Consider the following 16,019-nt stretch of genomic DNA (forward strand, 5'->3'; position numbering starts at 1 on the left):
TAACAATGTCTACACTGTATTTCTGATCAATTTGATGTTAATTTTAAATGAACAAAAAAAAAGTGCTTTTCTTTCAAAAACAAGGAAATTTCTAAGTGACCCAAACTTTTGAACGGTAGTGTATATACAGAACTAGTCAAAAATGTGGACACATCTACTCATTCCAGGTTTTTTCCCCCTTTTTTCCCCTCTATTTTCTACATTGTAGAATAATAGTGAAGACATCAAAACTATGAAATAACACATACGTAGTAGCAAAAAATATATAATTGTTAAACAAATCTAGAGATTCTTCAAAATAGCCACCCTTTGCCTTGACAGCTTTTCACACTCTTGGCATTCTCTCAACCAGCTTCATGAGGTAGTCACCTGGAATGCATTTCAATTAACAGGTGAGCCTTGTTAAAACTTAATTTGTGGAATTTCTTTACTTCTTTTCTAATGTGTTTGGATGCCTGGGAGAGGTGGACCCAGCCATGACTAAGCATCTTTAGTGTCAGCTACATAAAAACTCTGAATTGTCTGTAAGGGTTAGGCTGCTCGGCTTGACTAGTATCATTATTGCAGTAATTAATCGATATTAAATAAAGATGATTGTTTGAAGAAATGACAAAGTCTCTCTCAGTATTAATTTCCACGACACTTGCTTGGGCCAAGAAACATGAGCACTAGTCATTAGACTGGTGGAAATCTGTCCTTTGGAGTCCAAATTTTAGATTTTTGGTTCCAACTGCTGTGTCTTTGTGAGACGCAGAGTAGGTGAACGGATGATCTCCGCATGTGTGGTTCCCACCGTGAAGCATGGAGGAGGTGGTGTGATGGTGTGGGGGTGCTTTGCTGGTGACACTGTCAGTTATTTATTTAGAATTCAAGGTACACTTAACCAGCATGGATACCACAGCATTCTGCTCTGGGACAAGTCTCAATGTCCTTGAGTGGCCCAGCCAAAGCCCGGACTTGAACCCGATCGAACATCTCTGGAGTGACCTGAAAATAGCTGTGCAGCAACGCTCTCCATCCAACCTGACAGAGCTTGAGAGGATATGCAGAGAATGGGAGAAACTCCCAAAATACAGGTGTGCCAAGCTTGTAGCGTCATACCCAAGAAGACTCAAGGCTGTAATCACTGCAAAAGGTCCTTCAACAAAGTACTGAGTAAAGAGTCTGAATACTTATGTAAATGTGATCCTGCAAAAATTTGTGAAAACCTGCCTTTTTATTTTTTATTATGGGGTATTGTGTGTATATTGATAAACTATCTACACACAATACCCCATAATCATTTTAGAATAAGGCTGTAACGTAACAAAATGTGGAAAAAGTCAAGGGGTCTGAATACTTTACGAATGCACTGTATAGGGGATTGGAAATGATGCAGACAGTTACATTGATGGGGCGGCAGGGTAGCCTAGTGGTTAGAGCATTGGACTAGTAACCGGAAGTTGAAATCCCCGAGCTGACAAGGTACAAGTCTGCCGTTCTGCCCCTGAACAGGCAGTTAACCCACTGTTCCTAGGCCGTCATTGAAAATAAGAATTTGTTCTCAACTGACTTGCCTAGTTAAATAAAGGTAAAATAAATAAATAAAATAGATAGAAGCCACAATCTGCAATATGAAAGCTACCCCTTAAAAGCTTAACTTGTGGAATACTAAGTATCATGATAAATGCTTTTATCAAACCCATAATGTAAATACACAACATGTATGTAATGATTTGGCTACAACCATTGGGTGACCAGACAGCTAGGGGGCAGCAGAGCCTCTTGTGGAATGGGGAAATATTGCATTGTTAATTCTATGCTTAGAGAATTGTCAATAAAGCATGTTTTATAGCTTTTACTATGGAGTAGCGTCCACTCTTTACAAGGTGTCAGAAGTACGAGCCCACAACGTGTGTAAATAATAGGGATGTGTCAAATATCCAAACGGACATTGCTTCAGAAATATTAGTCAGTAGTTGTGTGGTTGTGGTCAGTAGGTGTGTGTTTGTGATCAGTTGTGTGGGTCAGTAATTGTGAGGTCAGTAGTCATGTGGTTGTGGTCAGTAGTTGTGCGGTCGGTAGTTGTGCGGTCGGTAGTTGTGCGGTCGGTAGTTGTGCGGTCGGTAGTTGTGCGGTCAGTAGTTGTGTGGTTGTGGTCAGTAGTTGTGTGGTTCAGTGGTCATGGTCAATAGTTGTAGTTAGTAGTGTGTGGTTGTTGTCAATGGTTGTGGTCTGAAGTTGTTTTGTTCAGAGTTGTGCGGTCTGTAGTTGTGCGGTCGGTAGTTGTGCGGTCGGTGGTTGTGCGGTCGGTGGTTGTGCGGTCGGTGGTTGTGCGGTCAGTGGTTGTGCGGTCAGTGGTTGTGCGGTCAGTGGTTGTGCGGTCAGTGGTTGTGCGGTCAGTAGTTGTGCAGTCAGTAGTTGTGCAGTCAGTAGTTGTGCAGTCAGTAGTTGTGCAGTCAGTAGTTGTGCAGTCAGTAGTTGTGTGGTTGTGGTCAGTAGTAGTGTGGTTGTGGTCAGTATTATGTGGTTGTGGTCAGTAGTTATGTGGTTCAGTGGTCATGGTCAATAGTTGTAGTTAGTAGTGTGTGGTTGTTGTCAATGGTTGTGGTCTGAAGTTGTTTTGTTCAGTAGTTGTGGTCAGTAGTCCTGTGGTCAGTAGTCCTGTGGTCAGTAGTCATGTGGCCAGTAGTCATGTGGCCAGTAGGTGTGTGGTCAGTGGTTGTTTTGGTCAGTAGTCGTGTGGTCAGTAGTCGTGTGGTCGGTAGTCGTGCGGTCGGTAGTCGTGCGGTCGGTAGTTGTGCGGTCGGTAGTTGTGCGGTCGGTAGTTGTGCGGTCGGTAGTTATGCGGTCGGTAGTTGTGCGGTCGGTAGTTGTGCGGTCGGTAGTTGTGCGGTCGGTAGTTGTGCGGACGGTAGTTGTGCGGACAGTAGTTGTGCGGACAGTAGTTGTGCGGACAGTAGTTGTGTGGTCAGTAGGTGTGTGGTCAGTGGTTGTTTTGTTCAGTAGTTGTGGTCAGTAGTTGTGTGGTCAGTAGTCGTGTGGCCAGTAGTTGTGTGGTTCTGTGGTCATGGTCAATAGTTGTAGTTAGTAGTGTGTGGTTGTTGTCAATGGTTGTGGTCAGTAGTTGTGTGGTTGTGGTCAGTAGTTATGTGGTTCAGTGGTCATGGACAATAGTTGTAGTTAGTAGTGTGTGGTTGTAGTCAATGGTTGTGGTCTGAAGTTGTTTTGTTCAGAGTTGTGGTCAGTAGTCATGTGGTCAGTAGTCGTGTGGTCAGTAGTCGTGTGGTCAGTAGTCATGTGGCCAGTAGTCGTGTGGCCAGTAGTCGTGTGGCCAGTAGTCGTGTGGTCAGTGGTTGTTTTGGTCAGTAGTCGTTTGGTCAGTAGTCGTGTGGCCAGTAGTCGTGTGGCCAGTAGTCGTGTGGTCAGTGGTTGTTTTGTTCAGTAGTTGTGGTCAGTAGTCGTGTGGTCAGTAGTTGTGTGGTTGTGGTCAGTAGTTGTGCGGACAGTGGTTGTGCGGTCAGTAGTTGTGCAGTCAGTAGTTGTGCAGTCAGTAGTTGTGCAGTCAGTAGTTGTGCAGTCAGTAGTTGTGTGGTTGTGGTCAGTAGTAGTGTGGTTGTGGTCAGTATTATGTGGTTGTGGTCAGTAGTTATGTGGTTCAGTGGTCATGGTCAATAGTTGTAGTTAGTAGTGTGTGGTTGTTGTCAATGGTTGTGGTCTGAAGTTGTTTTGTTCAGTAGTTGTGGTCAGTAGTCCTGTGGTCAGTAGTCCTGTGGTCAGTAGTCATGTGGCCAGTAGTCATGTGGCCAGTAGGTGTGTGGTCAGTGGTTGTTTTGGTCAGTAGTCGTGTGGTCAGTAGTCGTGTGGTCAGTAGTCGTGTGGTCGGTAGTCGTGCGGTCGGTAGTCGTGCGGTCGGTAGTCGTGCGGTCGGTAGTTGTGCGGTCGGTAGTTGTGCGGTCGGTAGTTGTGCGGTCGGTAGTTGTGCGGTCGGTAGTTGTGCGGTCGGTAGTTGTGCGGTCGGTAGTTGTGCGGACAGTAGTTGTGCGGACAGTAGTTGTGCGGACAGTAGTTGTGCGGACAGTAGTTGTGCGGACAGTAGTTGTGTGGTCAGTAGGTGTGTGGTCAGTGGTTGTTTTGTTCAGTAGTTGTGGTCAGTAGTTGTGTGGTCAGTAGTCGTGTGGCCAGTAGTTGTGTGGTTCTGTGGTCATGGTCAATAGTTGTAGTTAGTAGTGTGTGGTTGTTGTCAATGGTTGTGGTCAGTAGTTGTGTGGTTGTGGTCAGTAGTTATGTGGTTCAGTGGTCATGGACAATAGTTGTAGTTAGTAGTGTGTGGTTGTAGTCAATGGTTGTGGTCTGAAGTTGTTTTGTTCAGAGTTGTGGTCAGTAGTCATGTGGTCAGTAGTCGTGTGGTCAGTAGTCGTGTGGTCAGTAGTCATGTGGCCAGTAGTCGTGTGGCCAGTAGTCGTGTGGCCAGTAGTCGTGTGGTCAGTGGTTGTTTTGGTCAGTAGTCGTTTGGTCAGTAGTCGTGTGGCCAGTAGTCGTGTGGCCAGTAGTCGTGTGGTCAGTGGTTGTTTTGTTCAGTAGTTGTGGTCAGTAGTCGTGTGGTCAGTAGTTGTGTGGTTGTGGTCAGTAGTTGTGCGGACAGTAGTTGTGCGGACAGTAGTTGTGCGGTCAGTGGTTGTTTTGGTCAGTAGTCGTGTGGTCAGTAGTCGTGTGGTCAGTAGTTGTGTGGTCAGTAGTTGTGTGGTTCAGTGGTCATGGTCAATAGTTGTAGTTAGTAGTGTGTGGTTGTTGTCAATGGTTGTGGTCTGAAGTTGTTTTGTTCAGTAGTTGTGGTCAGTAGTCCTGTGGTCAGTAGTCCTGTGGTCAGTAGTCCTGTGGTCAGTAGTCGTGTGGCCAGTGGTCAGTAGTCGTGTGGCCAGTAGTCGTGTGGCCAGTAGTCGTGTGGCCAGTAGTCGTGTGGTCAGTAGGTGTGTGGTCAGTAGGTGTGTGGCCAGTAGTCGTGTGGTCAGTGGTTGTTTTGTTCAGTAGTTGTGGTCAGTAGTCGTGTGGTCAGTAGTCGTGTGGTCAGTAGTTGTGTGGTTGTGGTCAGTAGTTGTGCGGACAGTAGTTGTGTGGCCAGTAGGTGTGTGGCCAGTGGTTGTTTTGGTCAGTAGTCGTGTGGTCAGTAGTTGTGTGGTCAGTAGTCGTGTGGTCAGTAGTTGTGTGGTCAGTAGTTATGTGGTTCAGTGGTCATGGTCAATAGTTGTAGTTAGTAGTGTGTGGTTGTTGTCAATGGTTGTGGTCTGAAGTTGTTTTGTTCAGTAGTTGTGGTCAGTAGTCCTGTGGTCAGTAGTCGTGTGGTCAGTAGTCGTGTGGTCAGTAGTCCTGTGGTCAGTAGTCCTGTGGTCAGTAGTCGTGTGGTCAGTAGGTGTGTGGTCAGTGGTCGTGTGGCCAGTAGTCGTGTGGTCAGTAGTCGTGTGGCCAGTAGTCGTGTGGCCAGTAGTCATGTGGTCAGTAGGTGTGTGGTCAGTAGGTGTGTGGTCAGTGGTTGTTTTGGCCAGTAGTCGTGTGGCCAGTAGTCGTGTGGTCAGTAGTCGTGTGGTCAGTAGGTGTGTGGTCAGTGGTTGTTTTGTTCAGTAGTTGTGGCCAGTAGTCGTGTGGTCAGTAGGTGTGTGGTCATGGTCAGTGGTTGTTGTCAGTAGTTGTGTTTGTGATCAGTTGTGTGGGTCAGTTGTTGTGAGGTCAGTAGTCATGTGGTTGTGGTCAGTAGTTGTTTGGTTCAGTATTTGAGGTCAGTAGTTGTGTGGTCAGTAGTTGTGTGGTCTGTAGTTGTGCAGTCTGTAGTTGTGTGGTTGTGGTCTGTAGTTGTGTGGTTGTGGTTCAGTAGTTGTGTGGTTCAGTGGTCATGGTCAATAGTTGTAGTTAGTAGTGTGTGGTTGTTGTCAATGGTTGTGGTCAGTAGTTGTTTTGTTCAGTAGTTGTGGTCAGTAGTTGTGTGGTTGTGGAAAGTAGTTGTGTGGTCTGTTTTCGATTTGAAACGCAAAGAAGTAGAAGAAGATTGTATATGCCCTAAGTTTCTGACTTGTTGGGGGTGGTCAAAAACAGCAGTTTGGAAAAAGTTGGTAAAAAAATGTGTTACTGTAACAGCAGTATCGTTAGATCCGTAGCAGATATTTTTGTTCCGCTAACAGATTTGAAAAGCAGAGTGTTCTAACTTGTCTAAGTTGTTGGCAAAGTGGTTGAAGTAGCTGATTTGTGTCAAAATTTGCATTTACAGGGAATGTAATGTTGGAAGTGATGTCACAATGGGGACCATTTAGAATGTTGAAAAAAGTCCCATGAAAGTGAATGAAGATGGGCAAAAAGGAAAAAAACTTTAAAAACTTGGATACAAACAACTCAATCCAGACCAGTCTACACGTTTTAAAATGTCAACGGCATTTCTAGCTTAAACGGTGTAAGAGGAGTTGAATGCTAAAGAATAATAACAAGTATGTATAAGATTTAAGCGGGGACTCTTGTTTCGCAAGCCCCACAATAATAATAATAATAATAATTATGAGTATGTAAGAAATCTATAGTTGTGCATTGATAACATACAAATTACATTCAAATTATTAATTTAATAAAACAACTATCTTTTCCATGTAGTTTCTATGACGTGCGCCCCATAAAAAGGCCGGTAGCCTTCACATCTGTAGATTGTTCATGTTGGTAAATGAAAGCGTTAAAGAGGCTGAGTGTGTAGCAAGTGGAGTGAAAGTTCACTAATGCAATGCAAGATGGAATAAAATGAGGGAATTAAAAGTTGGCGAAATGAGAAGGAGTAGGCTACAATGAGCAACTAACAGGTTGGCTGTTGTTTTATCTGAATGGGGTTGGGGAGAAAGCCTAAATTAGCCTAGCTAGCTTAGCTTCTCTGGGCTACTCCAGTCACGACAGGCACTGTTATATGGGATGATAAATAACATTGGGACTGCTACAATTTAGCTAGTCTTGGTTATAGTTTCCGTGGCTACTGCATCTCTCTCTCGGTCTGCTCGCCCCCGCACACACCAGCCCCTCGGCAGTGGCAGCCTCTCTCCCTCATGCAGCAGTGCTCAGATTAAAAACACAAGTTAAAAAAACATGTATTTAGCAAGAATCCGGATATCGGACAAAAATATATGTTACTACTCGAATAGTGAAATTATTTCAAACCCCCATCCAGTAAATAACCAACATTTCAGGTGTAATAATAGCCATTCATAAAAAAAATGTATGCCCAATAATAAGCAGCAATAAACAGATAGAGTATGGCCACAGTCGCAACACCGGAGTTGCTCAACAGTAGTTTAAATGTATGACAGAGATTTTCTAGAGATGAGTGGCCAGCTACCTTGCTGTCCAGGTATTCGCCCTTTTTGACCAGAAAATCAGCGATTGTGTCAAGAAGTCGAGTCTCTCTGAGCCGGTGGCGGGCAATGTATTTGGCAATGAGGGCCATGGTGAATGGGGTTATGCTGTCCACTTTTTCAGGCAATTCCTCTATCGAGAAAAGAGCAGACCGTTATCTTGGAAATTATAGAAATATGTAGAAAGACAGATTAAACAGCTGCCAGATAATGGCAGAGGAGGGGAAGGGAGGAAAGGAAAACTCACCAGCCAGGCTGTACACAAACCTCTCCTGCCTGTTCTGGTAGAAGAGGTGCGAGCTGAAGATGAGCTCTAGGCTCTTGTTGTTAGCTTCACGTGCACACACAGCCAGCATCTCGTCCAGCAGCGCCATCTCCTGGTCGCGCACACCACTTACGCTAGCCAGAGTGTGTTTGACCAGTCGCAGGATCTTCCTGTTGGTAGGTTGAGCGGGACAATGGTGGTTGTTACTAAATGGAGTACAGCTACAAGTGGAAGTGAATTTTCGTAGCTGGTTAAGAGAGCATTTTAACTAGCCCTAACCTTAACCTAATTCTCATAACCTACTGCGAAAAAGTCACTTCCGGTTTTAGCTGTATATCACATTGTCTCCATTGATTTCCTATCGAAAGCAACCCAGTTGTACTTCATAACCCTGCATTGCCTCTACTTGGATGGCTAGTAATGAATTATGAATGGACCTCTTACAAACAAGAGAACCAAATATAACATGTAAAGTTGTATACATTTGTCTATATTACCCTAAACGGGTAATTAACCATCATACCAAACCTACCTGTTGGCCAGAAGCTGCTCTGGGTTGGGGCGTACATTGGCAACGTTCCCGGCCGTCGTAGTGTCAGTGGGTTGCAGCGAGTGCCACTTGAGCCGGTAGTAGGAGAGTAGCAGAAAGAGGGTCTGCGGGTGGCGCTCCCGCTCCAGGTTCTTCTCCAAGCCTGCGAGGCAGGCCTCGGTCAGGGGGTGCTGGCTGCTGGGGTGCAGCTTCATGCTGGAGCTGAACACCATGGAGACATCCTTCTGGTTGAACTGGTCCAGCCGCGACTGTGACTCTGCCTCCAGCACCTGCACCACCTGCGAGTCGCTGGGAAGGCCTAGAGGAGATGGGAAGTTCAAGGTTTATTTGGTTTACTTAATTTCTTTATAAGGAATATAGTCCGTTTTATATATCAGGGTTATGTACAATAATTCCTTTCATATCCATAAGAAAACAATTGAATACACGTATAAACCAGTAATTAGCATTTAAAGTAGTAATTGCCATTTCACTATGTTCATGTCTCATTCATAATATCAAATGCATAAAAACGATGATTAACCTGCACTAGCAATATTACTTCAAACTGCCTCCATGCGACCACCTAGCCTCACCTAGTGCAGCCACAGCGTACAGGCAGTTGACGATGCTGAAGTTGTCGAACTTGACACAGTCGCTCACGATGGCGTTGCACAGCGTCTGGAAGTCCTGGTGCTCCAGGATCTGTCTGCCTTCGTTCTCCACTCCTCCACCGGCTCTGGGAACCAGGGCTGCCTCTGAGTCACCACCGCCCCCTCCTGCAGCCCCGGCATGTAGTAGCTGGCCAATCTTCTGCAGGGCGATGGGGTAGTGGTTGTGCGAGATCTTGCCCGGGTTCTGCGTCACCCAGCGCAGCACCTCGTCGCCCCGATGCGAGCGCTCTATCAGCCGCTTCATGGTGAAGAAGGTGTCGTAGCTCATCTTCTCGTGGATGAAGTTCCACGTCTTCTTCTTGTTGCCAGCAGCGCCAACAGTGGCGTGGTGGTGCAGCTGGGCGTACAGGGGCATGGGGGGAGGCAGAGGAGGGGGGGCCAGGTGCGGGTGGTAGTGCTGCTGGTGGTGGTGACTGTGGAAGTGGGGCCCCCGATGAGGGTCAGGGCGCCCCTGGTAGAGGGGCGGGTAGCTGGGGGTTGGAGTGTGCACGTGGTGGGGGTGGTGGTTCTCCAGCATGGGCAGCCCTCTACCCCCCAGGCCCGGCCGGCGACCTGGCTTTCCCCCTCCTCCTCCCCGACCTCCTGAGCTGTACAGGCGGGCAGCGTGCATGCCGGCGAGGGCAAGGACACTAGGGCGATGGGCGTGTCGTGGGCAGAGGGGCGAGGGGATGATGATGCTGCCGCAGCTCAGGAGGCCCAGGCCGGAGTGCAGCCACAGCATAGTATATGGGTTAGTCCACCGCTGGGGCACTGCACACTACACCTACAAGGAGAGAGGAAGGGACAGAGAGAGGAAAACAAATAGGCTAAATAAAACACACTCCAGTTTAGAATGTGTGAGAATCCCTGGAGGATCACAAAGTACATGTACACACTAGGGGTGAAATTGGGATACTTTAGTATTTTGGGTAATTTCCTACTTAACCAGAGTCAGACCAACTCATGTATACCATTTTTTTGTCTGTGTGCAGTTTGAAGGAGGTTGAAGGTAGTATATCGTTAACTTAATGCAATTTCTGGTAGAGCATGGTGTGTGCAACGCCAGGGTTGTGGGTTCGATTCCCACAGGGGGCCAGTACAAAAAAAAAATGCTGAAATGAAATGTATGCACTCACTACTGTAAGTCGCTCTGGATAAGAGCGTCTGCTAAATGACTAAAATGTAAAATGTATCTACTAGCCAGCTCCTCTCAAAAGCAGGGAAATAGACCCAACTAGTCCAAAGCTGGGTGGTTAGTAACTTATAGTCTTAAAAAATGTTATGGACAGGCGTTCCGCTAGCGGAAGGCCTCACCAATATCCAATGGTAGTTCCTGGCGCGAAATACGAAAAACCTTAAAAATGCTATAATTTCAATTTCTCAAACATATGACTATTTTACACCATTTGAAAGCAAAGACTCTACTTTATCTAACCACATTGTCCGATTTCAAAAAAGGCTTTACAGCAAAAGCAAAACATTAGATGTCAGAAGTGACACTGCCATCCCACATTGTTTATGAAAATGTATAACACTCCAAAATATACCGTAACCCTAAAGATCTTTATTTATTAAATGTTTTTAAGTTAGTATTCAGACCCCTTGACTTTTCGCCACATTTTGTTACGTTACAGGCTTATTCTAAAATTGATTTTTTTTAAAATACTAAAATGTTCATCAATCTACACAAAACACCCAATAACAAAAAAGCAAAAACAGGTTTTTAGGAATTTTTGCTAATTTATACATATATAAAAAAAACACACCTTATGTACATAAGTATTCAGACCCTTTGCTATGTGACTCGAAATTGAGCTCAGTTGCATCCTGTTTACATTGATCATGTTTCTACAACTTGATTGGAGACCACCTGTGGTAAATTCAATTGATTGGACATGATTTGGAAAGGCACACACCTGTCTACAGTATATAAGGTCCCACATTTGACAGTGCATGTCAGAGCAAAAACCAAGCCATAAGAGTGAATGAATGGTCTGTAGAGCTCCGAGACAGGATTGTGTCAAGACACAGATCTGTGGAATTTCTGCAGCCTTGAAGGTCCCCAAGAACAGAGTGGCCTCCATTATTCTTAAAAATGGAAGAAGTTAGGAACCACCAACACACTTCCTAGAGCTGGTCAGGGAGGTGACTAAGAACCGAATGGTCACTCTGACAGCGCTCCAGAGTTCTCTGTGGAGATGGGAGAACCTTCCAGAAGGACAACCATCTTTGCAGCACCCCAATCAGGCATTTACAGTAGAGTGGCCAGACGGAAGCCACTACAGCCCGCTTGGAGTTTGCCAAAAGGCACCTAAAGGACTCTCAGTCCATGAAAAACAAGATTCTCTGGTCTGATGAAATCAAGATTGAACTCTTTGGCCAGAGTGCCAACTGTCACATCTGGAGGAAACCTGGCACCATCCCTACGTTGAAACATGGTGGTGGCAGCATCATAATGAAGGGATGTTTCTCAGCAGCAGGGACTGGAAGACTAGTCAGGATTGAGGCAAAAATGAACAGAACAAAGTACAGAGAGATCCTTGATGAAAACCTGCTCTAGAGTGCTCAGGACCTCAGACTGGGGCGAAGGTTGACCTTCCAACAGGACAACAACCCTAAGCACACAGCCAAGAACACGCAGGGGTGCCTTCGGGACAAGTCTCTGAATGATCTTGAGTGGCCCAGCCAAAGCCCAGACTTGAACCCGATCAAACATCTCTGGAGTAGAGGTCGACAGATTAATCAGAATGGCCGATTAATTAGGGCTGATCTAAAGTTTTCATAACAATCGGCAATCGGTATTTTTGGCCACCGATTTGCAGATTTTTTTTTTACACCTTTATTTAAGTCAGATTAAGAACACATTCTTATTTTCAATGACGGCCTAGGAACGGGGGTTAACTGCCTTGTTCAGGGGGGATTCGTTTTTGCAACCTTCTGGTTACTAGTCCAACGCTCTAACCACCTGCCTTACATTGCACTCCACGAGGAGCCTGCATGGCAGGCTGACTACCTGTTACGCTAGGGCAGCAAGAAGCCAAGGTAAGTTGCTAGCTAGCATTAAACTTATCTTAGAAAAAAAACTATCAATCTTAACATAGTCACTAGTTAACTACACATGGTTGATGATATTACTAGTTTATCTAACGTGTCCTACGTTGCATATAATCGATGCGGTTCCTGTTAATTTCTCATCGAATCACAGCCTACTTCGACAAACGGGTGATGATTTAACAAGCGCATTTGCGAAAAAAACACTGTCGTTGCACCAATGTACCTAACCATAAACATCAATGCCTTTCTTTAAAATCAATACACAAGTATATATTTTTAAACCTGCATATTTAGTTAATATTGCCTGCTAACATGAAATTGTGTCACTGCTCTTGCGTTCATTGCACGCAGAGTCAGGGTATATGCAACAGTTTGGACCGCCTGGCTCGTTGCGAACTAATTTGCCAGAATTTTACGTAATTATGACATAACATTGAAGGTTGTCAATATAACGGGAATATTTAGACTTAGGGATGCCACCTGTTAGATAAAATACGGAACGGTTCCGTATTTCACTGAAGGAAAAAACTTTTGTTTTCGAGATTATAGTTTCTGGATTCGACCATATTAATGACCCAAGGCTCGTATTTCGGTGTGTTTATTATATTATAATTAAGTCTATGATTTGATATTTGATAGAGCAGTCTGACTGAGCGGTGGTAGGCACCAGCAGGCTCGTAAGCATTCATTCAAACAGCACTTTAGTGCGTTTTGCCAGTAGCTCTTCGCAATGCATTGCGCTGTTTATGACTTCAAGGCTATCAACTCCCAAGATTAGGCTGGTGTAACCGATGTGAAATGGCTAGCTAGTTAGCGGGTGCGCGCTAATAGCATTTCAAACGTCACTTGCTCTGAGACTTGGAGTAGTTGTTCCCCTTGCTCTACATGGGTAACGCTGCTTCGAGGGTGGCTGTTGTCGATGTGTTCCTGGTTCGAGCCCAGGTAGGAGCGAGGAGAGGGACGGAAGCTATACTGTTACACTGGCAATACTAAAGTGCCTATAAGAACATCCAATAGTCAAAGGTATATGAAATACAAATCGTATAGAGAGAAATAGTCCTATAATTCCTATAATAACTACAACCTAAAACTTCTTACCTGGGAATATTGAAGACTGATTTCAAGGTTTTACTGCTAACCTACAAAGCATTACATCCTACCTATCTTTCCGATTTGGTCCTGCCGTACATACCTACACGTACGCTACGGTCACAAGACGCAGGCCTCCTAATTGTCCCTAGAATTTCTAAGCAAACGGCTGGAGGTAGGGCTTTCTCCTATAGAGCTCCATTTTTATGGAATGGTCTGCCTACCCATGTGAGAGACGCAGACTCAGTCTCAACCTTTAAGTCTTTACTGAAGACTTATCTCTTCAGTAGGTCCTATGATTGAGTATAGTCTGGCCCAGGAGTGTGAAGGTGAATGGAAAGGCTGGAGCAACGAACCGCCCTTGCTGTCTCTGCCTTGCCGGTTCCCCTCTCTCCACTGGGATTCTCTGCCTCTAACCCTATTACAGGGGCTGAGTCACTGGCTTACTGGTGTTCTTCCATGCCGTCCATGGGAGGGGTGCGTCACTTGAGTGGGTTGAGTCACTGACGTGGTCTTCCTGTCTGGGATGGAGGCCCCCCCCCCCTTTGGGTTGTGCCGTGGCGGAGATTTTTGTGGGCTATACTCGGCCTTGTCTTAGGACGGTAAGTTGGTGGTTGGAGACATCCCTCTAGTGGTGTGGGGGCTGTGCTTTGGCAAAGTGGGTGGGGTTATATCCTGCCTGTTTGGCCCTGTCCGGGGGTATCATCGGATGGGGCCACAGTGTCTTCTGATCCCTCCTGTCTCAGCCTCCAGTATTTATGCTGCAGTAGTTTATGTGTCGGGGGACTAGGGTCAGTCTGTTACATCTGGAGTGTTTCTCTTGTCTTATCCGGTGTCCCGTGTGAATTTAAATATGCTCTCTCTAATTCTCTCTTTCTCTCTTTCTTTCTTTCTCTCGGAGGACCTGAGCCCTAGGACCATGCCTCAGGACTACCTGGCATGATGACTCCTTGCTGTCCCCAGTCCACCTGGCCATGCTGCTGCTCCAGTTTCAACTGTTCTGCCTGCGGCTATGGAACCCTGACCTGTTCACCGGACGTGCTTGTTGCACCCTCGACAACTACTATGATTATTATTATTCGACCATGCTGGTCATTTATGAACATTTTAACATCTTGACCATGTTCTGTTATAATATCCACCCGGCACAGCCAGAAGAGAACTGGCCACCCCTCATAGCCTGGTTCCTCTCTAGGTTTCTTCCTAGGTTTTTGGCTTTTCTAGGGAGTTTTTCCTAGGGAGTTTTTCCTAGCCACCGTGCTTCTTTCACATGCATTGCTTGCTGTTTGGGGTTTTAGGCTGGGTTTCTGTACAGCACTTTGAGATATCAGCTGATGTACGAAGGGCTATATAAATAAATTTGATTTGATTTGACATACATACATTTTTAAAGAATATACCTTTATTATTATTCCCCGCAAACCCTACCACTGATCCCCCAATTGGAGTAAACTAATAAACACTTCGGCTTTTACCTTAAATTTATTCATCTTATACACATTTTAGACAGTCGATTTTACAATAGTTATTTTTTGTTTGTTTTTAGTCTTTCCTATATTTCTGATGTCCATCCAGTTTGATTTCTATTTGTAACTGTGCTATTTCACAAAAAGTTCTGAACCTATATACATTTTACAGACCCCGTATGTTTTACATTGTTTATCTTGTTATTAGTCCCACCCTTCAGCTCCATTCAACCCCTCCCATCTATCTCTCAACAGCATCCATTTCGGATTTCTATTTGTCATATATTTTTCCGCTGTGATGCTTCACAAAACAATTGAACCTTTCTATTCTCATAGCTTCTACAGATTGTAAATTAAACATTTTTGCTAAAATAATTATTCTATTATTGATTGACTATGGCTTGTCAAATCACCCAGTATTGCTATCTGCAGCATTAGTTCTAGGCAAATGTTGCAATTCTTCAGCCATTCATGGACCTGTGACCAAAAACGAGCTACATATGGACAATACCAAAATAAATGATCTAACGACTGCCTCCTCACAGCAGAATCTGCAGAGCTGGGAAGATTGTTTTATATATATATATATTAGGGGATACATTCTATTAGTTGCAAGAATTTTGTATAGTAATTTGAATTGAAAAATGTGAAGTTTTGAATCCGGCGTTGTTTTGCGTATCAATTCATAAACCTTGTGCCATGGAATGGGTACATCGAAAATCTCTTCCCAACTATTTTGCAATTTATATGGCACAGCTGTCAGTTTTTTGGTCCTTAAATGAAATTGGTATATGCTTTTATTTATCATACTTTTCTTTAACCATTTATGTTCTTTAATACAGGGCCAACATACAAGTTCCTTACTTTTTTCCCCTTCTACTTGCTTCTTCCATTTTTGTGGTAATGCCGCAATTAATTGGTTGTAATTTTGGGTAGAGCAGACATTTCCATATGTATGTGTTAGCTGTATGTGTGACATCACTCCACCAGTCCTATTTATAATATCATTCACTAAAATTATACATTTTTTAAACATTTCTTCGAAGAGTACAATTTTTTTAATCAATTACTATATTTGAATTTAACCACAATATTTGTTGTATTATTTGTTCTGTCTTTTCAGGTGGATTAAACTGAAATTGCAACCAACTTTCTAAGGCTTGTTTAAAAAATAAAGATATTTTGGAGATTATTTCCTTTTCAAACAACCGAAAGTGGGCAGGTGTAATCTGCATAAAGGGAAAAAGGCCCTTCTTGAACATAGGATGAGACATTCGTACCAATTTACTAGAAAACCAGTTTCGATTTAAGTATAACTTTGGTATGACTGATGCCTTTAGTGAGAGGTCTAATGCTTTAATATTTAATCATTTCTGCCCTCCGAATTCATTTTCGTTATATAAATAGTCCCTTTTAATTTTACCTGGCTTGCTGTTCCAAATAAAATTGAATATTTTTTGTTCATATAATTTAAAAAGCAGGTCACTAGGTGTAGGCAAAACCATAAGCAAATAGGTAAACTGTGATATGACTAAAGAGTTAATCAGGGTGATTTTTCCACAAATAGACAGGTATTTTCCTTTCCATGGTAGCAATATCTTATCTATT

General features: G+C 44.3%; 1 protein-coding gene across 4 annotated transcripts in view; it reads right to left on the reverse strand.

Moving 5' to 3' along the window:
• LOC106568668 (uncharacterized) overlaps nt 1-16,019 on the reverse strand; it is a 30,337-nt gene that overhangs the window by 8,564 nt on the left and 5,754 nt on the right. For all 4 annotated transcript variants that reach the window (XM_082960703.1, XM_082960704.1, XM_014139192.3 and 1 more), the window contains 4 exons: nt 8,746-9,586; nt 8,153-8,468; nt 7,603-7,790; nt 7,340-7,488 (listed from right to left, as the gene is read on the reverse strand). In XM_082960703.1, coding sequence (XP_082816829.1) covers nt 7,340-7,488; nt 7,603-7,790; nt 8,153-8,468; nt 8,746-9,544 — 1,452 coding nt within the window. In that variant the 5' untranslated portion in view covers nt 9,545-9,586. The remainder of the gene's footprint in view (nt 1-7,339; nt 7,489-7,602; nt 7,791-8,152; nt 8,469-8,745; nt 9,587-16,019) is intronic.

Source organism: Salmo salar, chromosome 14 (assembly GCF_965601325.2).
Source record: "Salmo salar chromosome 14, fSalSal1, whole genome shotgun sequence".
NCBI lineage: Eukaryota > Metazoa > Chordata > Actinopteri > Salmoniformes > Salmonidae > Salmo > Salmo salar.